We start from the raw sequence: 25,770 nt of genomic DNA, 5'->3' as shown, positions 1-25,770 counted from the left end.
CCTGACTTGTCATACTCCCACACAGTGAAACAGCACACGGGGCCAATGCACTCCCCTCGCCGCCATCTTCCTAACTCCCTGAGCCAAGGAATTCTTCAAGGAGGCAGAGAATTGTGTCTGGCACTGAAAAGGAAATGGAAATTTGGTAACCATGACACTATTTGTGCACACATGTGATGCACAGTCCTATATCCAAACAACTCCTGGAAACCCTTTAAGTTGCTAACCAAAGCAATGTTCATAACCATTGAGAATCAGAAACATCTTCAATGTCCCAAGTTAAATATTAGAATGAATGGCTTCTCTGTGATATTTCATTGTTCTTGTTTTATTTTGTTTGTTTTTGAAGCAAGTTGTACCTCAGTTGTTGAAGTTTGCCTTCAACTTGCTGTCTCAGCCTTCTGAGTATCTGGGATTACAGGCATGCACCACCACAGATGGCAAAAGGAACATTTCACTGACCAGAAATCTAACTTGGGCCATGGCAGTGAGAGAGCTGAATGCTAACCAATGGATCACGAAAGCAGCCACAATAAATAGACCTACTGTTGAATTGAGAAAATGACCCTCTGGTGGTTCTCATGGCCAGATATTAAGTTTTTCTGGCTACCTATCTTCTCTAATATTTCTCTTATACACAGGAGGTTGGGGGGCTCCTCATTTGGCTTTCTTTCTCCAATTAGTTGTTGTACAGAGCAAGCTCTAGATGCAGCTAATTCTGTCACACCCTGCCAACCTCATGGTGAAAGACCCCTTTCTTTTTGAATGTTCAAACATTTACTATTGTTCCCTATATCTGCAAGGGACAATCTGGGCTCCTATGCATGTCCCTTGAATTCCCTTCTGTAGCTTTTAAAGGAAATAAAAGCACATAAATATAGCAAACATGGTGGCATTCAGACCACCTGGATTTTTTTATGTGTTCTGTCTCTTAGCTGCAACTACCCGAATCCACTTTTATTCCCTGAAAGTATCTAAGGAGAAGTGTTTCAGGTCAAGCTCTTGCCATCTATGCCTTTCAAGATGTCACAGCATGTGTCCTTGTAAGATGAACTGTTTGTCAGACACTGGTTAACTACTGGGAATCTCAACTGACATGAGATTAAGAAGGAAACATGAAAGGTGCTTATTTCTTACTTAACTAACTGGACTTCAGAAACCTGATTTGGAGGCACCTCAGGCAGGACATGGACCAAAATAACTTTTGTATCCTGAATGCAGCTAGAAATACACACCTTCACTGCCTGTCCCTGTCCTGAGCCTCCCTTATGTGTTAGCTATTGTTATCAGTATATGGAGACACCACAATTTTCCTAGTAGTATTATTGTTATCAGATGGGCTCCAGGAAACGTGTTATAGTTGCAGATCTCCTTGCAAAGATTCTGACAATGTAAGAGACACCTTCAAAACTCTGAGTGAGCACACAAGGCGGGCACTTGATCCTCTAATTGCCTTCTACTTGCAAGTAACTCCCTGAAACTCAAGCATGTCAGCCCGCTTGCCTTTTATCTCAGTTCCACCACAAGCTTTGACATAGGACAGTTTTTCTACTAAGTGAGGAGGGGAAAGGCCTGGGAAGACATCTCCACAGGCCCCATGAGGAGATGCTGAGTCCAGTGAATAGATAACAAAGGAATAGGATTTCTGATTGGTTCCTATCAATTTTTGAGGAAAGTTCTTATATTAGGAGGTCAATAACTCAATCAATACAATGAAGGCTAGATTATATTGTTCTCTATACTTACAAAGTTATAAAATAAAATTTTAACACACACATGATCATAAAAATGTGTGCATCAACACAGCAATATCCAGAGACCATAAAGGTCATGATATGTCCCCAGCAGAATCAATGAAATTTCAACAAAATGTGAAGGGTCTCAAAAGGTATTTATAAAATTGAAAAGGTCATTCAAGAAAAAATATTCTCTGTTGTTTTTAAATATATGAGAAAACCTGACCAATAATCAGAAATAAAGTCAGTGATTTCATGGGAGTTTCTGTGGGCAGAGATGGAGGGAGGATTCTGAAAGGTTAAAGTAGGCTTGTGGGCTGGTGGACAGATTCCTTGACCTAACTGTCTTGATGTTCCCAAAGGTGGGACACTATCTCAAAATCTCTGTTTTCAATTATGTGTATTTATTGTCTTTCAAATATTGCCTGTTAGAAAACTTACATAAAATTAGGCTAAAACATGAATCACATTTATACACAATAAGGCCTAAGGAGAAGAAGACACAGTTCTAGAATAAATGGAAATAAGAAATATGAAGTGTGGAACCACAGGATTCCCCATCAGATGTGAACTCTGAGAAGACAAGGAATGCACTGGCTGCCTCATCAGCTGAACTTCAAAGCAAAGGGACAACAACATTCTGTTCATCTCCTCAAGCTAATAAGAAGCAGGGATTTCTGTTTCTATGGATGCATTTTCCTAGAAACATGCTGCTTTTAATGACTCTGAGTGCAGAGGACAAGAACCTTCTTACCCAAAGGGGTGCCAGTAGATTCAGCTGGGCTTATAGTAGTGGTAGCAGAAAAAGCCAGAGACCAGGCCTGAGCAAAGCTGCTGCATGTTTGCCATCCTGACAGATGGTAAAGGGTTCTTGTATTACTTCCCTAAGAGCCTGAAGCACTGTGCCAGCCTTCAGGCTGTCATCATAAGACTGACAGTGATAGATAGCCTCATCCTCAGGTTGGAGTCCAGTGATGGTCAGTGAAGCAGAGTTGCCAGACTTGGAGCCAGAGAAGCGATCAGGGACCCCTGAGTATCGATTACTATTACCATAGATGAGGAGTTTGGGAGCCATTTCTGGGAGCTGTTGGTACCAGTTCACATAATTACCACCAATATTGTTGCTATTTACAGTGCAGGAGATGGTGATCCTCTGTCCTGGAGTCCCAGAAAGTGAGGGCTGCTGAGTCAGCACAGACTGGGCCCAGGACCCTGGAAGTGAGAGAAACACAGAGAAAGTGATATTTGTCTAGAAAAAAGAGTATAATCAGGACCTATATCAGAGGACTCCCACACACTATTCCTCCTCCATATCATGTCACCTGTGCACTGAACAAGGACTGTGAAGAGGAGACAAGACCAGGCCATGGTGAAGATCATCCTGAACTCTGCTTCCTCTTCCTAGTCCTGAGCAGGGTTTCCCCCAAGTTTCTCCCTTGCCCTCTTTATTAAACTCTGAGAAGGGGAAGTTCTATCCATGCAAATTAGTTTCCTCCACATTTTCTGATTATACCCTGGGTCTGGGTTCAACTCTTGTACATAAAGATGCCAAGTGGGTGTGCAGGGGTGGAGTCGGGTTAGGTCAGAGATATGGGAGGTCACAGCTGTGAGCCATAACATGAGAAACTCAGGAATAGCCAGGTGGCTTATTATATTAATTGTTACTACCTAACTCCTCTTAACTGGTCTGCAGTGCCCCCTGTTGTTCATGCACATCATCATGTTACATTGTGATCAGAACCCCTGAGACAATCCTATGTCTCCACTACACCCACTGCCTCTGCCTAGGTGCCCAGCCATTTAGCCCCTTGTGTGGCCTCCTCATTATCTCAGGAAGGCCTTCTTGCATTCCTCAGATTCCTCATGGTGAATTTATGCACAGTTCACTTGACTCTTCCCTGAACAGGACTATGGTATTGTCTTTCATATAAATTCTTCTCAGATCAAAATTAAGCAGGTGAATATAAACTTTTCAGTTTCATTATTTTGTGGGTACCATCTTGTTTATCCACAACAAAAAAATTTTGTTCCCATAGTCTTTTCACCTTTGACATGGTACGAAACACAGTTGCAATACCTTATGAGCACCCATTTGATGCTATTTAGAAGATACATATATGCATGTTATTAAGTTTTCTCAGTTCACATATTTGTAACCTTTATTGTCAGCAAGTGTGAATGAGGGTTGTGACAATGAGTCAGTCACAACCATGTAGCATTTCAGCCACCATTGGTTACATGGAATGCCACAGGGACTGGAGACCCTGAAAGGACTCAGATTCCAGAACCCATGAATATTTTCAGTCATGGATAAAAAAGAATTGTTCTCGTCACTGTGACATATGCAGGTATGTGGACATGAATGTCAGCTTTTGTTCATATCTGTTCAATATGATTCAGTGTATCTCAGGAAGGTTCCATGTTTCCATCTGAGGAAGTACATCCTGAATTTTAAATTTTTTTTTATTTTACTTTTTATTTGTTCTTATTGGTTATATATGACAATAGAATATGTTTTCACATATTATACTTATATGGAGTATAACTTCCCATTTTTCTGGTTGTATAGGATGTATAATTACATTGGTTATATATATATATATATATATATATATATATATATATATATATATATATATATATATACACACACACACACACAGGAAATTATGTCCAATTCATTCTACTACTATTTTCTGTTTCTATTCCCCATTCCTTCCCTTCATTCCTCTTTATCTAATCCTAAGTATTTCTATTCTTCTTCACCTCTTTCCCTTATTTTGAGTTAGCATTCACATATCAGAGAGAACAATGAGGCTTTGTGTTTTTAGGATTGTTTTATTTCACTTAAGATTATAGTCTCCAGGTTCATCCATTTATCTATAAATGCCACAAATTCCTTCTTTTTAAGGCTGAGTAATATTTCATTGTGTATACATACCACGTTTTCTTTATCCATTTATCTATTTAAGGGAACCTAGCCTCTTTCTATAGTTTAGATACTGTAGATTGAACTGCTACAGATATTGATACAGATTCATCATTATAGTATACATTTTAATACCTTTGGGTATAAACCGAGAAATGGGATAGCTGTTTAAGTTGTTGTTCCATTCCAAGTTTCTGAGGAATCTTCATAGACCTTTCCAGAGTAGTTGCACCAATTTCCAGTTCCACCAGCAATGTATGAGTATACATTTCCCCACATCTTCAAAATTGATTGTTGCTTATATTCTCGATAATTGCCATTGTGACTGGAGTGAGGTGAAATCTCAGTGTAGTTTTAATATTTCTGAAAGCAATAGTATAGAATTTTGTAAAACAACCTACATTCTGATTGATAAATCATTTTAGAATAAATTGTATTAGAATGTGTGCATTAATAAGCCATTCAAATTTATAAAACATTAATATATTAAATTTTCATCACTATTCCCACCCTCCTTTCTTCATTTCTTTCTTCTACTGTGAAGAATAGGCAGTGTATGTCCCCTTGAGCTTTTATGTAGTTTTAATGAAAATTTATTTTTCCACCTTCACATAGTTCTCTTAAGTGCAATGACTGTTAATTTTCTCCAGATATTTTTTTCCACAGGTCGAGCTCCACTTGCCCTTCAATTCAGAAAGAGCAAGACAAAAATTCTTCCCTACTCCTTTGCAGATCAGGAAATATAATCCTCCTCTTCTTAATGAGTGTACCCAAATCCACCAGCACATATAAATTTTTCTTTTGATTATGCTTTTTCTAACTTTTTCTCCAAAAATTAACCCAGAATATTTGATCTCTCTACACCCAGTAACATAAAACAAACTGAATAAAATTACCAATGTTTCAGGAAGAAAATTGCAGATAAAAAATAAGCACATGATGGTGAAACTGCAAATCATTGCAAACACTCTGGAAAGCAGTCTGGAGATACCTTAGAACACTTGGAGTGGAGCCACCATTTGACACAGCTATCCTACTTCTCAATTAAAATCAGCATACTACAGTTATGCAGCCACATTAATGTTTATAGCAGCTCAATTCACAATAACTAAATTATGGGACCAACCTAGCTACCTTCAACAGGTGAATGGATAAAGAAATATGGTACATATACACAATAGAATATTATTTAGCCTTAAGGAAGAATGAAATTATGGCATTTGTGGGTAAATGAATGAAACTTGAGATTATCATGCTAAGTGAAATAAGCCAATCCCCAAAAGCCAAAGGCCAAAAGTTCTCTCTGATATGTGGATGGTAACCCATTGCAAGTTAGAGTAGGTGGGGTAAGTATAGAAGTTCATTGTATTAGACAAAAGGGAATGAAGGAAAAAGAGGGTGATGATAATAGGACAGACAGTAAAATGAATTGGACATAACTTCACTGTGTTCATATATGAATAAATGACCATTATAACTCCACGTCATGTTCAACCACAAGATTGGAATCAAAATTATAATGGGTTGTACCCCATGTATTAACAATATGTCAAAATATACTTTACTGTAATGTTTATCCAAGAATAACAAATAAAAAAGAAAAGAAATGAAATAACACTAAATCTCATTTCTTGGTGCATATTAAAGTAACAATGAAATGTGCTACATATCTATGAAATGCTTTAAATATTCCACAAAGGCATTTAAGTGAAAATATATGTATTATACCAAAACGGCATGTTCACTCTGAATCCAGGTGCCTTAAGGTGATGTGTAAATCAAAAGGAATGATGACATATGCTCAGCTAGCATGAATTTGCTTGTTCTCTAGGACCAATCTGTGGATTACTGCATAGATACAGGCATATCCTGGTTATTCACAGGAAGAATAAACCACTTAAATGAGGATTTTAGCCTACCATTAGACTCTTTTCCTTCATTAATTTAAACACTTGTAGGATCTAAGTTTACTGAGACAGAGGATTTAAAATGCACACAATTCTTCAACCAGGCTTGATATTATGACAAAAGTAAAATAAACCAAATGTATTGTTATGTTCTAAGGCTTTGGAATATTGAAATTAAGTTTGAAAAATATTTTACACAAGCAAGAAAAACTTTATTTTAAAATATTTTAACTTTTAGTGCTTCCACCTGATGCAGAATATCCCAATTCTATTATTCACATGTATAGTTTACATGAGTGTAAAATTAAGGAGATTTTTAAAAGCAAATAAAGGAGTGGGGATATAGCTCAGTTGGTAGAGTGCTTGCCTTGCATGCACAAGACCCTGGGTTCAATCCCCAGTATGACAAAAAAAGCCCTACATGTCAATCTGCAGAAACATCAGGGATGTTTACATATTAAACTCAATTATATTGTTTTAAATGCAGTTACAAAATTCAGTATATAATTTGCAATTACATTTTCTGGTTCCTGATGGGTAGAGACACTGATCACTGCTAAAATTTTACTACATATACAATTATGCATAGTTTATAACTTAAATAAACTATTGTTGAATATTGACTTATAATAATATTACAGGTTATCATCTTGATGGGTTGCAATTTCTATGCCATAATGTCTTTAATGATGGTAATTAATAATTTTATTAGTTTTAGTATTAATATAAGCTGTTGTGGCTTTTTTGTTTTGCATTTTGCAGTTTTTATGAACATTGTTTAATGGAAGAGAATTGTGGTGTGTCACTAATATAAATCTGATGTGTTATTTTATAAACAGTGTGGTTTCTTGACTACCACCATAAAGTGGCATAAACTTGGAACCTCTACAGATGAGGGACATGTCCCACTACCTCATATGGTTTTACTGTCATTAATACTAATTTCACATACAGGACAGTAATAATTGTCCTTGTCCTCAAAATGGAAGCCAGAGATTTACAAATACACTTAATTGGTTGAGATATCTTCATATCCAGATATTCAATTGTGGAACCCAGGCCCCAGCTCTTTGTCTGAGTTTGACTCAGATACAAGTTTGTATGAGTCATGTTCAGATACAAGTCCTGCTAGTACCAGTACATGTTTTTAATCTACCAATAGTAGGTCTATGTTTAGAGTGTTGGTGAGTCTGCCTGTTGATCCTAGAGATACAGAGAAGGAGAGCAGCTGTGTCAGTGCAGCAAAGAGAGAGAACCTGCAAGCACAGATCCATCACAATGAAGGGCAGAGGCAGGGGACAGTGACTGGTATTTGAGGCAGAGAAAAAATGACTTAGGCTAGGGGTCTGCCCTTGGCCCCTCAGGCCTGTACCTACCAGTGTATTTAGAGAAGAGCAGAAGGAGGAAAAGAGTCCAGGCCATGGTAGACATAGCTCCTTCTTAGGTCTCACTCTGATAGCTCCACTACCCCAGGCCTCTTATACCAGCTCCATTGGCCTCCAGAGTTGTGGCTGCTCATGAAAATGTGTCACTACCCTCTGTATCTACCCCACAGGTATTTGCAGTGTCTCATTTCCTGACTCAGGGAGGGTGGCAAGATGAACTAGCTTACTCAATAATTGAAGCTTAGGGGAAATAACTACTGGGACCACACTCATGTCCATGTGCATAGGACTCTACCCATCTGTGCATCAGTTTAGATTTTTAAGGTGAATTATGCATTGACTATAACATGTTTAACCTGGATTGTTGCCATCATTCTCTTATACTAGAGCATCAGCTCTGGGAAACTTGTAAGACAAAATAGGGACAAAGAGATCTGGCAGGAGGATTTGTGGGTGTGTAGTGTAAGATCAGAGCATAGGAAATAAGAAAGAGGTGAAATGTCAAGTACCTCTTATGTGTGACTCTTTGGTCTAATGAATCTCAGGTGGGACAGTAGCAGGTAGTCCAGAGAACAAGATGTGGGAAATGCAACACCTGTTTTCAGATTCACACAGTGAGGCAAGGTGGAAGAAAAGGTAGGAGGGGATTTTGTTGTACATTTGTTACATTGTGACATTGATATGAAAAGATGGCAAATATTTAGTAATTTCAGAGACAATTAGTGCTTCAGGGATTTATTCCTCTTCCATAGGTATAATGCTGAAGTTAAATTAACAAAATAGGAGAATTAGATGAGTCATTTATTTTTTCTTTCAGTCATTTATTTTTCTTTATTAAATCATTTATTTGTTCTAATTTGTTACACATAATGGCAGAATGCAATTCATTTCATATTACACATATAGAGCACAATTTTCATATCTCTGATTGTACAAAAAGTATATTCACACCATTCATGTATACATACATGTACTTAGATTATTGATGTCTAACACATTCCACAATCATTCTGACCCCCTTGCTCCCTCCTATCCTCTACCTCCCATTTGCCCTATTTTAAAGTCCCTTCATTGCTCTGGCTACCCAGCCCCATCATCCTTATGACTCAGCATTTTCATATCAAAGAAAACATTTGGCCTTTGTGTTTTGTGGATTGGCTTACTTCACTTAGCATTATATTCTCCAACTCCATCCATTTACCTGCAAATGCCATGATTTTATTCTATTTTAATGCTGAGTAATGTTCCATTTTGTATTTAAACCAAGTTTCCCTAGCCATTAATCTACTGAAGGGCATCTGGGTTGGTTCCACAATTTAGCTATTGTGAATTGTGCTGCTATAAACATTGATATGGCTGTGTCCCTGTAGAATGCTGCTTTTAAGTCCTATGGCTATAGACCAAGGAAGGAATAGCAGGGTCAAATGGTGGTTCCATTTTCAGTTTTTTGAGGAATCTTTACATTGTTTCCCATATTGGCTGCACAAATTTGTAGTCCTACCAGAAATGTACCAGTGTACCTTTTTCCCCACATCCTTGCCAATACTTTTTTTCAATAATAGCTGCCATTCTGACAGGAGTAAGATGAAATCTTGGAATAGTTTTGATTTATGTCTCTCTAATTGCTAGATATGTTGAACATTTTCTCATATGTTTGTTGATTGATTGTATATCCTCTTCTGAGAAGTGTCTGTTCAATTCCTTGGTCCATTTGTTAACTGGGTTATTTGGTTTTTGGTGTTAAGGTTTTTGTGTACTTTATATATTCTAGAGAATAGTACTTTATCTGATGTGCTTTTGGTAAAGATTTGCTACCATTCTGTAGACTCTGTTCACCTTACTGATTCTTTCTTTTGCTGAGAAGCCTTTTTAGTTTAAATCCATTCCACTTATTGATTCTTGGTTTTAATTCTTGTGCTATAGGAGTCTTTTTAAGGAAGTTGGGGCCTAATCTAATATGATGAAGATTTGGGCCTAATTTTTCTTCTATTAAGCCCAGGGTCTCTGGTTTAATTCCCAGGTCCTTGATCCACTTTGAGTTGAGTTTTCCATTTGTTGAAGAGGCTATCTTTTCTTCAATACATTTTTTTGGCATCTTTGGTATAAAATAACTGTAGTTCTTTTTAAAACTTTATTCTTACTACTTCCACTTAGAGTAAAACATCTGAATTCTATTATTCACATAGATAGTCTACATAAGTCTATGACTAAGTAGTTTCCAAAAAGCAAATAAAAAGACAAAATAAAGCAAGCCCTTACATATCAATCTGCAGAGACATCAGGGATGTTTACACGTTTAATTCAATTATATTGCTCTAAATAGAATGTATTTACAGAACTCAAAGTCTAATTTGCAAGTACAATTTCTGGGCCTGATGGGTATACACATATCAATGCTGAAATTTATTACATATATATGTATACATGTATAATTTATAATTTAAATAAAATGTCCTTATATATTGAGATATACTGATATTATGGGTTATTCTCTTGATGGTTTCAAACTTCTGTGCCATACCTTCTTTACTGGTAATAATTTACAGTTTTATTATTTTTAGCATTAATATATTTTTTGTGATTTTTTTTGTTTTGCTTTTTACAGTTTCTATGAGAATTGGGTAATGGGAGAGAATTATGCTGTGCCAATGGTGTAAACCAGAATCTGATGTCTTATTTTATAAACAGTGAGGTTCTTAACCACCACAGTAAATTGACATAAACTTGGAACCTCTACAGATGAGGGTTCTGTCCCAATTGCTCACTTGGTTGTTTCACTGACAAGAGAACTAATTTATGTACAGGAAAGTTATAATTGGCCTTGTCCTCAAACTGGAGCTCAAAAACTTACAAATACACTTTATTGGTTGAGACATCTAGAAATTCAATTGAGGAACTCAGAACACACATGTTTCACTGACTCTGAGTAGCAGAGCTTCGATACAAGTCCTCCCAGTACCAGTATGTGTTTTCTCTACCACCTGTTCAGAGTGCAGGTGAGTCTGGGTATTGATCCAGGCATACAGAGAAGAGGAGTTACCATACTGGGTAGGCAAAGAGAGGGAATCTGCAAGCACAGACCCGTCAAAGTGAAGGGCAGAAGCAGAGGTCAGCGACTTGGGTATTCAAGGCAGAGAGTAATGACTCAGGTTAGGAGTCTGCCCTAAGCCTCTGATGCCTATACCAACTGTGCATTGAGGGAGGAGCAGAAGGAGGAAAGGAATCCAGGCCATTGTGGACACAGCCAATTTGTAGGCCTCACATGGATAGTTCCTCTTCCCCAGGCCTCACTTATACCAGCTCTGTTGGCCTCCCAGTGTTGAGGCTGCTCATGCAATGTGTCTCTACCACCTGTCTCTAACCCATTAGTACTCCCAGTGTCTGGGTCCTTTACCAAGTAAGGATGACATGATCAACTAGCTTATTTAATAACTGGGCCTTAGAGGAAACTACCTCTAGGAACATATGAATATTCATGTGCATGGGACTCTACCCATCTGTACATCTGTGTAGATTTCTAAGGTGACTTCTGGGTTGACCAGAACATGTTTAACCAGAAGTGTGCCCATCATTATATCACATATGATCTGGGGGAAATTGTTAGACAAAATTGGGACAAAGATATCAGGCAGAAGGCATTTGTTATGGTATTGTGAAAGATGAGAACAGAGGAAATAGGAGAGAGGAGAAATGCCAAGTGTCCCTTAGGTATGAACCTGGGCACAATGAATGTCTGGTGGAAGAAGAGTAGGAAATCCATAGAACAGGATGAGGGAAAAGCAACACCTGTTTTCAGATTCACACAGTGAGGCCAGGTTTAAGAGCAGGTCAGAGAGGATTTTCTTATAGATTTGTCACATTGTGACCATGGTATGAAAAGGTGGAAAATATTTAGTAATTTCATGGACAATCCCTGCTGCAGGGAATCATCCCCTACCCATAGGAATAATGCTGAAGTTAAATTAACATCTAATAGTTGAATTAGATGATTAATTCATTTCTTTTTTCACTCATTTTTTTTCTTTAAGAATGAATGAAATGCTTCATATGCATCTGACAATAGAGATACAAAGAGAATTCAAGGAGTGGTCCCAGGCCATGGATGCTGCAGGATCCAGGCACAGGAGGGTATGGAAGTGTGCAAATGTTGCAGGGCCTTCAGATAGCAAGGGCTCCAAAGCCTTGAAAGACCTCAGCTTAGGCTTCATTGTTGGGACCAAGTATTGGAGTAAAAAGAGGGGAATAGGCATAGCCCCTGTCCTGAGGGTGAATGCATCACCAAAGCTGGTTGAAGCAGCCCAGGAAGTACCCATCACATGTCTTAAAAGGATCCTACAGTGGAACCAGATTTAATGTCAGGCCTCTGTCCTTGGCTGGCTTCCAGGCAATGATGACTTCTGGGGTAACTAGTGAAGGGTTCTTCTGTGGGAACTAGTAGCCTTCTAATGGGCATCCAGATTCCAGGAGCCACTCAGCCTACATATTCTCTCTCAGCCTTGCCTCTGGTCAGAGGATCTTTCTACCCCATCTTTCCTCCCCCTGCTCCTATCACAGGTGTCAGAACTGTGATCTCAAGGTGACAGTCCTCCAACAGGTCATTTCCAGTTTGTCTTCTCCTTCTAATCCACTATTTTATCTAACATTTGCATCTGCTTTTAAAGTCCTTCAAGCTAAAAAAATTGGCTCAGAGAGAAAAATAATTTAAAGGAAAACTTATTCTTGTTTGGTTGATATAAATTTGTAAAAATTCCCAGTAAGATTATAAAATAATAATTCCAATATAGCATACATTGGAATATATTCACAAATATCATAATCTCCTTGTGTACAGTTTGTTCCAGAATGCATTGTGCACACCAGGGAACTTTAAGTTCTATATGAGGATGCCACAGATCCCCCTGATGTATTCTCTACAATGATGAAAATGCTTCATGTTTGTGAGGAGTTTCTGTGATTCAAAGAATGACTGAGAGCTCTATTCTATTACATTTTAATAAGAGCAAATATACTGGAGATTTGGGTTTGTGCTTTTGCATTATGGTGGGATTATTTTCCATTCACATGCATGAGGACTTTTTAGCAGTTTATTATTTATTTCAATCACAAAAATTAAACCTAGATTTCAAAAGATTAATAAAAGCAACTTAACATAGCAATAATAAGCACATATCAGGAATTTTTTTACACAATGTTTCCTTTTCTTCTTCTTGTGTATTACATCAACATAATAGTTTATGGTATCATTTTCTGTGGATAAAGCTGAAAACTAACTCAAGCTGAATTTTCATACATTTCTTTTTCACATGGTCAGCCAGTGATGAGTGCAATAGGACCCATTTCTGACCAGATATACCCTCCAGTCCTGCACCTTTATGTCCTTCATCAGGAGTGTCAGCTCAGTGGATGATAGGAGAATGTTTGGAAGTCAGAATTCTATGAAAGTTTCTAGTGCAGACACTAGATAATCATATGACCCATTGAAAAATGAATTATATGAACTACTGAAAATATGCATAAAAGTATTTTCAGAAAGCCTCAAATTTTTCAGCTACACTTAGCAATTAGATACTTCTTTTTTGCAATGAATTGATATTTTTAAATCAGTTTCTGAATGTCTTAGGGATTCTAAGTTTAAATATGGGAATAATTTAGACATGAATGATGAGTGTGACTACATATTAATCATAAATCCTCACAAATGTCCATGACATAATTATAAAATCAAAATTGTCTTATGTTAATCATAACAAAATTGTGAATTGTGCTGCTATGAACATAGATGTAGCAGTGTCCCTGTAGCATGCTCTTTTTAGGTCTTTAGGGAATAGACCGAGAAGGGGAATAGCTGGGTCAAATGGTGGCTCCATTCCCAGCTTTCCAAGAAATCTCCATACTGCTTTCCAAATTGGCTGCACCAATTTGCAGTCCCACCAGCAATGTACAAGTGTACCCTTTTCCCCACATCCTCGCCAGCACTTGTTGTTGTTTGACTTCATAATGGCTGCCAATCTAACTGGAGTGAGATGGTATCTTAGGGTGGTTTTGATTTGCATTTCTCTGACTGCTAGAGATGGTGAGCATTTTTTCATGTACTTGTTGATTGACTGTATGTCCTCCTCTGAGAAGTGTCTGTTCAGGTCCTTGGCCCATTTGTTGATTGGGTTGTTTGTTCTCTTATTGTCTAATTTTTTGAGTTCTTTGTATACTCTGGATATTAGGGCTCTATCTGAAGTGTGAGGAGTAAAGATTTGTTCCCAGGATGTAGGCTCTCTATTTACCTCTCTTATTGTATCTTTTGCTGAGAAAAAACTTTTTAGTTTGAGTAAGTCCCATTTGTTGATTCTAGTTATTAACTTTTGTGCTATGGGTGTCCTATTGAGGAATTTGGAGCCCGACCCCACAGTATGTAGATCGTAGCCAACTTTTTCTTCTATCTATGTTCATAGCAGCACAATTCACAATAGCTAGACTGTGGAACCAACCTAGATGCCCTTCAATGGATGAATGGATAAAAAAAATGTGGCATTTATACACAATGGAGTATTACTCTGCATTAAAAAATGACAAAATCATAGAATTTACAGGGAAATGGATGGCATTAGAGCAGATTATGCTAAGTGAAGCTAGCCAATCCCTAAAAAACAAATGCCAAATGTCTTCTTTGATATAAGGAGAGTAACTAAGAACAGAGTAGGGTCGAAGAGCAGGAGAAGAAGATTAACATTAAACAGGGATGAGAGGTGGGAGGGAAAGGGAGAGAGAAGGGAAAATGCATGGAAATGGAAGGAGACCCTCAGAGTTATACAAAAGTACATACAAGAGGAAGTGAGGGGAAGGGGAAAAATAATATAAGGGGGACAAACGAATGTCAGTAGAGGGAGCAGAGAGAGAAGAGGGGAGGGGAGGGGAGGGGAGGGGAGGGGAGGGGAGGGGAGGGGGGATAGTAGAGGATAGGAAAGGCAGCAGAACACAACAGACACTAGTATGGCAATATGTAAATCAATGGATGTGTAACTGATGTGATTCTGCAATCTGTATATGGGGTAAAAATGGGAGCTCATAACCCACTTGAATCAAATTGTGAAATATGATATATCAAGAACTATGTAATGTTTTGAACAGCCAACAGTAAAAAATTAAAAAAAATAAAAAAATAAAAAAAAAAAATTTTCAAAGTCAGAACAGTAAAAAAAAAAAAAAAAAAGAGGAAAACCTTAGTTGAGACTTTTAAGTAGTTATGCATTATCTGGGAGCCAAGGGTGCAGAGCACAAGGAAAGGGTCAGTTTTGAGGAAGTGGCAAAAAGTTTGGAGGGCAAACTCTACTCTGTTTAGTATATGGAATTGAACTGCCTTCACCCACTGAAGTATGCACATCTCCCCTTATTTCCTATTTCCTATATAGGAAGCAGGAGAGGACGACCGTGATAGTTCTCCAGGTTTGGTACCTACCTAGACAGTGGTAGCATCTGTATGGGAGATAGGAAATAAGAAGAAAAGTGCATGCTTTGGTAGGTAAAAGCAGTTTGATTTTAACCACGTTCTCTGTAACGTGGTAATATTATCCCCAGATAGAGACCTCAGCAGTTCCTTTGGCTCTGTGGGAACTGGTCATGATTGCCTCTCTGTTGTTCCTCAATTCTCCTGTTTCACCTGTACTTTGGGCATGCTGATGCTCTCTTTCCACTGTTCCTGGGACTCCAAGTTTATTCCTGCCTCATGTCCACTTGGTTTCTTATTCCCACCTTTTGCACAGCTGATTCTCTCACTTCATCCAAGTCTCCATGCGCAGGGATCTCAAAAACAACTCTTCTAGTCACCCCAAATGAAATAATCTCCACCCCCCTATGTCACTCTCTAGCTTTAAGCCCTGTATTTTTTTTCTTTTTATTTGTCATTACTTGAAATTATATAATGTACTCATTTGCCTTCTTGCTCTTCCTCATATTCTCTGACAGTATTCAACAGTTTAAACATGAACAAGAAGGGTTGGGCTGATCCAAAGCATACAAGATGGCAAAGTATCTGTGTAAGAGAAATCAAAGTGATGGGGGGAAAAAAGCCAAAATAGCATTTAATTTAATGATCTCCTGGCTAGGTTCAAAGGAACATATATTAGGACCTTACTCAACTTGCCTCTGGAAAAAAAGAAAATACAAAAAAAAAAATTTGGTTCATTAAAATGAAAATTATAAATGTCCCTTTAGGGATATCTGTTCTTGTTTTCTTGAATGTAACTCTCCCAGCCCTGTTTTGCTCTCTGTGTGGGCCCTGCTCTCTGACAGGTTCTCTTTAAGTGGTAACAAAAATAACTAGCAGCAAGAATAGGCTTAGTTTTCATCAGTTTAAAACAGCAAAAGAAAGTTCATGCTTATTCCCCAATAATGCTAATTAAATTTGGACTGACATAGCCCCTCCTGAATCAGTTACTATGACTAAAAAAATAAGATATTATGATTGGCCTGGCTCAGGTCACATGTTTATTCCTAAATCCAGGTAGTGAGATTAGCCCTATCTAATCCATAAGACTGAGATTAGGTTAGGATTGATTTCCCTCAAAGATTGTTGAGCAAAGAATGCATGTCTGCTATAGAATATGAAACACTGAGGAACTAATGGAGTAAGAGTAATTGGAAGAAAGGTTCAGATGCTTGAAGACCTCAATGAGATCAAATGTATTATTGAAAGAGAAATGAGGGGATGAACAAACTAATAGGATGTAGATTATGGACAGACAGTCGCACACTTAATAAATGTGGGGGAATAATCTATGCATCAATCTATAATAGCAGTAAAGAAGAGTAGAGAAAGGTAAAAACCAGGTACTCAAAACAAAAATGGAATACAACTAATTAAACAAGGATTAAAGTAAAGCCTAGGGGCTGGGGTTGTGGCTCAGTGGTAGAGTGCTTGCCTAGCACACGTCAGGTATTGGGTTCAAACCTCAGCACCACATAAAAATGAATAAAGATATTGTATTCACCTACAACTAAAAAATAAATATTAAAAAGTAAAGCCTAAACCCACTTGGGTGACTACTACTTTAAAATTAATAAATTAATAATAATAGCAGAAAATAACAAGTTCTGGCAAAGATATGGGGAAAATGGAGCCCTTTGTGCATTATTGGTAGTATTGTAAAAATGGCACAACCACCATAGAAACTTTAGGACAGTTCCTTAAATAATTAAAAATAAAACTACTGTATGGTCTAGCAATTCCACTTCTGGATACATATCCCAAAGAATTAAAAACAAGGTCTCAAAGGGATATTTGCACATCTAGGTTCATAGTAGCTTTATTCACAATACCCCAGAGGTGAATGCAATCCAAATGTCAACTGATAGATGGATGAGTAAACCATATGGAGTATGTAACTACAATGGAATTCAACCTGTAAAAGGAAGGAAATGCTGTTACATGCTAATAACATGATGAAACCTTGAAGAGGTTGTGCTAACTGAAATAAGCTGTCACAAAAAGATAAATACTGTGATTCTGTTTACCTGAGATACCTTACGTGACCAAACTCATAGGAACAGCAAACATACTGGTAGTTACCATGGATGGGGGAGTGAGAAACAGGGAATGTTATTTAATGGATATAGAATTAGTTTTGCTAGATGAAAATGTTCTGTGATTTGTTACATACAATATGAATGCAACTGATGTTATTAAATTATATACTTGAAATAGTTGAAATCAAAAAAAAAAAAAAATCATAACAAAATAGTAAAAACAATTTCATTTTTTTAATTTAAAAACAAACTAAATACTAATTTTATCTTCATAATCAAATCAATTTATAAGAAAAGGCTAGCCATCATTTGTTAGTATTTTGAATGAGAAGTGTCTTAAATGTATGATTCTCTGAATCTTCATGATGGTTACATATTTAGTGATGAGCTCCTCTTCTTATCATCCCAACCAAAGAGGGAGAGTAAAGGCTAGTGTAGGAGGCACACTGAGAAGTGGATACACACTGGGAGGGAGAGGCTGAGGCACATGGCATGATCCAATGGTAAGACAGTAGTCATGCAGCATTACATTCACATGAATGGAACATTTTTACCCTCTCAATCTCTCTCAACCCTGTGAAGTATGAGGCATTCTGTGCACACAAAGAGGTTTTGGTTGTACTTCTCCATGGGTTTAGATTACTGTGCGAATGTCACTATCCATATTGAGGGTGCAGTAATAATCAGCCTCATCATTATTCTGAGCCTCAGTGATGGTGAGAGCAGCTTTGTTTTCAAAAATTGAACCAGAGAATATATCAGAGACCCCAGAGGGCAGGTGTTTGTGGTATAGAAAAGTATTTGAGGAGCATGTCCTGGAAGTGCTGGCTAGTGCCATCCAGAGTAGTGACCTGTGGAGACTAATCCAGAGCTAAGGCCAGAGGTGAGTGTCCCTGTCCTACCTGGAGATAAAAGAGAGTGAGGACTCCTGGATCAAAGTGATCTGAGAACCAACCACTAAAAGCAATAAGACAGTTGTAGTTATAAAGAAAATTCTCCCCCTGAGACACTGTTTTTATGTAGGCACTCCAAGGATGCAGTTCCCCTCCCCTGACCTGAATGTTAAGAGAAGAAAATCAATTAAAACATGATCCAGGCCATGATGGGAATCCTCAAAAGAACTTGGTGTCCTCACACTAGTCACTTTAAGTTTGGTGTTCTCGGGGCATTTTAGTACCTCTTCAGACCCAGGGGAAGGTTTTTCATGAAAATCAAACTTCCTTTCTCTTCCTGCCCCAGAATTCAGCCTGATGTCCCCAGGAGGAGATCATGAAAGAAGTAGATCCTGGGAATTTACATAGACCACTGAGCACAGGGATCCTGACACACATGAATTTTAGTTGATGACTTTCCCCAGATCAGGTTCCTCAAACTTCTTCAACTCAGGCATAAATTTCAACTCTGGAAAGTCAGAGATAAATTAAAAACAAGGGTGAATTCTCCCAGTTTGTCTAATTTTTTTGCAAACCCAGTCCTTGCTGGTGAACATTTCTTTCCTGTCCATAAATGAGTATTGTTCCTCCTTGAGTTAATGATCACTCCCTTCTTCCTCAGCATAGATCACATTATGACACTCTGAACCCAAGTTTGTGGAGAGCTCCCTGGCTGGTTCTAGAGACAGGAGTCTCCCACTGACTGAATGTTAGAGGCTGTCTCAAGCAGCCTCAGTGGAACGCAAGGCAGCAACACAACGCTTGGGACACCACCTGCCTTCACTCTAAGGAGTCATCAGTTATATGGCTTTAGCCCTAGTGGAACTGCAGAATTGGAGAGAAAGTGGAATATTTCCTAATATCAAATAAGAAAACCATGTTCATCATACTTAAAAATAAAATTAAGAATATTTATGATAAAATTAGTATGAACATTTCTACCATTTTAAGACATTTTCACTTTTTTAATTTATTTTTTATTAGTTACATATAACAGTACAATGATCCTGACATTTCATACATTTGAATCAAATGAGGAATAGTTTCTCATTTTTCTGATTGTACAGGTTGCAGAATCACATTGGTCACACAGTCACATATATACATACAGCAATCATAATGTCTATTTGACATTTTCACTTTTTAAGATGATTAGAAATGCTAGATGAGGATAATTGGGGAGTTCAGAAAAGAAACTCCTTTAATTCATTTGTGAAATATGATTTTCTTTTAAAAAATGATGTTCATAATTCCAAACTAAAATATAATTTCTAAATTGTTCATAATTATTTTATAAATTCTCTCTGTTGTTATTGTTTCCTTCCAAATCATTCATGTTTATTATGTTTTAAGAGATCTATTCATATTAGGAATAAAGATTCATATTAAATTACATTATGGCCAGTAGTCAAGTGTGTCTCATAGTGATCTTACATACATTTCATTGTGTGTGTGTGTCTGTCTTAATACTAAAATAAAAATGATGATCTGAAATTTAATTGAGAAAGAACTAGCAATGCTAATTTTAATACATAAAATACTTATTATGTCAGTTTTTACCTTTTACATTAAAACTCACTGAAAGAAAATGACAACAAATTATTCAGAGGCAATAAGAACAGCAAAAACAATGGTTAAAGTTTTTATTGCATATTTAAATACAGATGAATTAGGAAATCATAGTGACCAGAATGTAATTCTAACCTCTGCAGTGAGCCCTGTGCTACATCTGAAGTTGTCAGACATTCTCCAGATACAATGAATCAACTGTTTTTCTCCTAGGATGTCCACTTGACAACAAAGATCCAAAGGCAAACGAAGGAATAGGAAGCCCTGAAACAGAGAAAAATCTCAGGATACCAGGAGCTCATGTCAGCAAAGCAAAAGCAGCTTCATTGTGGTTGGAGGAGATGCTGCTTTTTTCTAGGTAAGAGTTTAAATTGAGCTGTGTATATTATCCCTGAAGGACCATATTGATTTATACTGCACACAGTGGGAATCCATATTGATTAATTCCATTGAAATCCTATGGAACTGGGTCCTGTGATTTCATCTTCCTCCACTGCAGTGACGCAATCTCGCTGCTGAGAGCTTAGAGGCGATCTCCCTGATTGTGACTTCTGACATTGTCTCATAAGTCTTATACCTGCCCACCCTTCAAAGTCCATGTTCAGCATCCTTCATAGACCTCAAAAAAGTTCTATTTTAGCCCAAATCCTTCGTATTTGTCAAGGTAAGTCTTTCTCAGTCTAACAAGAATTCTAGTTCCTAACATACTGCTAAACTGTGAGTGGAATTTGAGTGTCTGCCTAACTTCCATACAGAGAAGCTTTTTCCCACAGTGGTAGAACCAGGAGGTGCTAACTGGTGATAGTGAGGTGGTAGGGCCTTGTGAGAGGGCCTTAAGTCATTTGTGTCATGTCCACAAATGGTGGTTATACACCACCCTCTCAGCGCTCTCTCTCTCTCTCTCTCTCTCTCTCTCTCTCTCTCTCTCTCTCTCTCTCTCTCTCTCTCTCTCTCTCTCTCTCTCTTTCTCCCCCCCTCTCAAGTTCCTGGAATAAGATGTGACCATTCACCATGGCTCATACTTCCCCATGTTATCAAACCCTCACAAGTGTCCCAAACATATGGGACTAAGTATAATAGGCTTAGACCTCCATATCCATGAACCAAAATAAACTTCTCTTTACTTTATATGTGCCCTGTGTTGTCTATGTTGTTTTATTTTAAAAAGTCAACTAATATTAATAATGACAAATTTTTGGTTTTTTGTTCATAAATTGAATGTGCTTGCTGATTTCTTTTCAGCATTGAGATCTACATTTGTCTGATTTCTTGTCATTTTATCTCCAGATAATCTTCTTGCTTTTATCTTATTCTAAATTTCTTCCTGTTCTGTGACCATTCTTCCACTGTGACTGGCCAACAGGCCTAACCAATAAATCCATGAGGATAAGCAGATGAAATAAAAAGGAAGGTTGTGGGTCAGATCCCAGTGTTCATGTGGCTTCTGGAGCCCCAGGTACAAGAAAGTCACACTTTGGTGAGGACATCTTCTGCACAGAGGTGTGAAACCTGTATTTCCCTTTCTGGCCTGGTGCAGACCCCTGTCCTGTGATAAGTAATCTAACATTACCCCCTGCTGGCCTCTGATGCTCTGTCTTCAAACTCCTCTCATAACTTGGTACAGACTCTGGAAGGACAACCTGACTATAGTAAATGGGCCTTTCTGATTTTATATCCCTGATAATAAAACCACCATGGTCTGTTTTCTTGAGACCTTTTATTTTTTCAATTCCTAATGATCTCCTGAACTTCAATGCACTGTTTATGGTCCCAAATATTTCAGAATTATCTGAAATATTTAGTTTTTTTTTTCCTGAAATAATTGACTTTGTTTCAGCCATGTTCTTTGGGTTATTCCCAGTCTATGAACTGTTAAACAAAGTTTAAGCCAAAAGCTAAGGAGAGGTCTCAAATGCTAGTAATTCTGCCTGTGTTCCTTTTACAGGTTTACTTATTTTTAGGTTGCTGCATTTCTAAGAGTCTCCTGTTGTGTTCTGCCTCATTTCACTCTATAGGCCTTGGATTCAGATGTCTGTTTTGACAATATAATATTGTCAGGAAATTAATGTTTTCTGCTTTTAATTGCTTCTCTGTTCTCTAATTTGCCCTTGAAGTCTACCTGAAAAAAATTATTTTGACTCTTATGCATGTGATTTATCTTCATCTAGTTTTACATTTTTCCATATATGTATGTATATAAAATAACAATGCTATAAAGATAAGTTATTGTTATATTGGTGTTTTTACAATTCCTCAACTAACCAACCATTGTGAATTTTTCTTTCAGAGGAAGAGTTCCTAATCAGGTTCATTTGTTAGGAGTTCCATAGATTTAAATGTGGGTAGGTTTATAGTCTAGGTCTAAAAGAAACATGATATTTATCCAACATCCTTCCACTTGAGGATTAAAGAGAAAAAAGCATAACTTTTGAGGTCTAATAGGAAAAAATAGACCATTGGAGGGTCTGATAGTTATGCTCTTAGAAAAGAGATTTCATTCTTCATTGGGGAATCTAAAGGTACACCAGAGTATAATCTGAAGAGAAAATGAATCACAGCTTCCATATGTTTTCAGAGCCAGTGAAAGATTTGCACAGCCTGGGAAACAATCAGGAGACATGAAGAGGGTTGCAGAAGCAACACAGGAGTGTGGGTTGCTCCTAGGCAGAGACAAACCAACAATGGGACAAAACAGGAGGAGTGGTGATTTTGTCTCAATTCACCCTAGAGTAGAGATCATTTTGGCACTGATGTTGTGGCCATATGAGAATGATGGAAAGTGTATGTTTGTGGAGTGGAAAGTGATAAACACCCTTTTTTATTTGAATCTTGATCTTCAATCTGGAACTAGTGGTACTCAATGAGGCCCTACTGACAAAACTTGGTCCTAATTTAGGATTGAATCCTTGATGAATGATCAATTATCTGAGGTCACTGATCTATGTTTTCTTCCAGGAAATCCTGGGTATCAATTGCCACAGTAACCTCCAATGTTTCTATTGCTCCCTATGTGAAAAAAAATGGCTTTAGGCTCTGAGGCACTCATGTAATTACAGGTATAGTTACACATATATGTACATGTGTGGGAATTTCTGCTCCCTGAAGGTCCACATCTACTCATAAATTTTGGAATTTTGAAAAGCTCTAATGGCTATTAGAGAAGAATGGAAGTAAGTTGCTATGATGCCAGAAAAACCTACCTTTTAAAGTCCACATTATCCTGAGGGCTGTCTCATGGAGGAGAGTGTCAATCTTGGGACTAACCTTACTCACCTTCCCAGGAGGACTCTCAAAATTTTCTCATCAATGTTGGAGCCTCACCTTCAGTGAGTCAAGTCTTTCAACAAAGTTTTCTGCTTTCACTCCTAAACTCCTTACCACTCCCTGCCCCAATGCCTCACATTCAACCCTTGATATTAAAACTGAAGTGCAGATACCTAGGAAGGGAGCCAGGCCAGCCTGGCTTAAAATTTCTCTGATGCCTCCATCCTCACAAACATTTCACATCTTAGTGTCTCAATCCCTGAGAGCCTTTTACAGCAGTGAACACAAACACACACACACACACACACAAAAATAAATGGAGACAAACAAGGGGTATCTTCTCTGAATCCTTGAAGAGCCAAGCCCATGCTGTAGATCAATCTCTGCATGCTGTAAGTGTTTCTTGCCCTTGGCCAAGAAAAAAGCTGATTTTATTTTCTTTCCAGAGGAAAAATCTAACTCAGTCAGGGAGCTGCCCCATGCCACCAGCAAGGTGCTCCTTCTACTGTAGCATGGGCTTGAACTCCTTTCTGCTCACTCTACCTGGTATTTACAGTGGATGCTGCCTCATTTGTTTGTCCCACCAGCATATTTGCTGAATCTGAAAGAGAGTCTTCTATGAGCTGTCTTGCAGATCCCACAGGAGCCAGAGGGTATCAGACTAAGAATTTAGTGTCCAGAGAGAACGAATATGGTGGGCCACAGGGAGGCAGCACTGTGCATTTCTCCATGATCCATATCTCACCTAGTTAAAAGCAACAATAAGAATGTTAGAAGACCCCTATATAGCTGCTATCTGCAGAAATTACCAGTACTGTGATCCTGTGAAGGGCTCTGGGCCTCAGCATTTGAGCAGAACTCCGGACTCTTAGCTCTCAACACCCAAGCCCAAAGTTCTAGCCAACACAGGGCTCATGAGAGCCTTAGTAGATTCACCTATCAGCACCTCTGCAGAATTCCCAGAGTTTGCTCTGCTCCCACACAGGCCACTCAGCTCCTACATACTCACAGCACAACACCATCTCCCAGCTCCTCCCACCCCACCAGGCACTCCGGCACTAGAAGCAGACTGCCTCCATCTTGGCTCAACTCCCCCACCATATTTGGTGGGGGCAGCTCTCAGATGAGATCTCCAGCTGGCCAGTTACCAGGTGTCCAACTTCCTCCTCTCCCCAGCAGTGGTAACCCAACATACTACCTGCTCCACAAAAAAAAACAGCTCTTAGTTTGACAGGTGAGCAGTGTGACCAGGGTGCTGCCCATGGGAAAGTTCTCTCAATTGGGAACTGCTATCAGAGAGGAAGACAGGGCTAAAGTTTGGAGCCTAACAGAGACCTGGAACTGGGAAATTCCCAGGCAAGATAGGGAGATAGTACCAGGCACTTAAGTCATAAGAGTAGTCCCAAAAAGAGACCCATGAGTTGCAGTCTCCCTGCAGGGACTAGTGAGTGCCACTTCCTGCTTCCAGGCACCCTACACCAAGACTAGCCATCCCACTCTGGTTACCTCCACCATCCTGAGGACAGAGACAACAGCATACAACAGACAACCCCACTTATTGGATGATAAGAGAAACAGAAAATATATGGATCTCTAAATCTAGCACAAACCTGGTTTCTTCTTTCAAGTTTTTTTTCTCTTTCCCTTCTACCCCTCTATCCTCTGGCCCTCACATCCCCAACATATGTGAAACTAAGAACTTTACATGAAATAGAATTTTGAGGACTGAGTCATATGAATAATATAATATAGAGGTGTGGTATATGCCCTTTTCACTCTCTCTCTCTCTTTTCTTCTTTCATTTTTCTTCCCCCCTCCAATTTTTACTATTTTAACATCCTTTATTTTTCTAAATACATATGTGTATTTGTTTTATGTACTTTACTGTCTTCCTATGTACTTGTCTACCCTGATTACTTTCTGTCTATTCTCATGCTACTAACCTTCTTCAGTAGATTTCTCTTTCACACTTCCTAAGATATATTAACTCTATATTATCAAATCCTAATTCCTCAGTATATCATTCATACCCCACCCTAAGTTCATTGTCCACCTCCAGAAAATGTAAACCTTTTTACAAAACTACCAATTATATTTTAAATAATTGAATCCAACATTAAGACCAAACTGTAAACGTCTTAATAAAAACAACTTGTTCATAGATGATTTATTGTTGACATTCAGATCTGTTAAAATTGTCCTTTCCCACAAAGGAGGAGTGTTGGAACCCTAAAAGAGCACTACAAATCTATAGGGTAAAACCAATAACACCCCAGACCCAAGAGCTAGAAGACACACAAGCAACATGAAAAGACAAGGAAAGAAAATACCACAAACAAATCAAGACACCATATCATTAGAATCATTGTCATCCAAAGCAGAAAAAAATGACATAGAAAGAGTTCAGGATATACATGGTTAAAATGTTCTGTGAACTCAAGGAAGATGTAAGTGATCAAATACAGACAGTGAAAGATCACTTTGACAAGGAGCTACACAAACAAATCCAAGAAGCAAAAGATTACCTCAACA

General features: G+C 38.1%; 1 gene segment (V, D, J or C); it reads right to left on the bottom strand.

Moving 5' to 3' along the window:
- Nucleotides 1-2,520: 2,520 nt before the first annotated feature.
- Nucleotides 2,521-3,159, bottom strand: LOC124109034 (immunoglobulin lambda variable 1-40-like). The segment is given in 2 exon segments: nt 2,521-2,948; nt 3,059-3,159. Coding segments are annotated over 2 exon segments (486 nt in total).
- Nucleotides 3,160-25,770: the final 22,611 nt, after the last annotated feature.

This window comes from Marmota monax, unplaced genomic scaffold (assembly GCF_021218885.2).
Source record: "Marmota monax isolate L192 unplaced genomic scaffold, Marmota_monax_Labrador192_F-V1.1 WCK01_AAM20220418_F8-fsc00813, whole genome shotgun sequence".
Taxonomy (NCBI): domain Eukaryota; kingdom Metazoa; phylum Chordata; class Mammalia; order Rodentia; family Sciuridae; genus Marmota; species Marmota monax.
The sequence above is the reverse complement of the archived record's forward strand: the minus strand, read 5'-3'. Positions and strand labels throughout refer to the sequence as shown.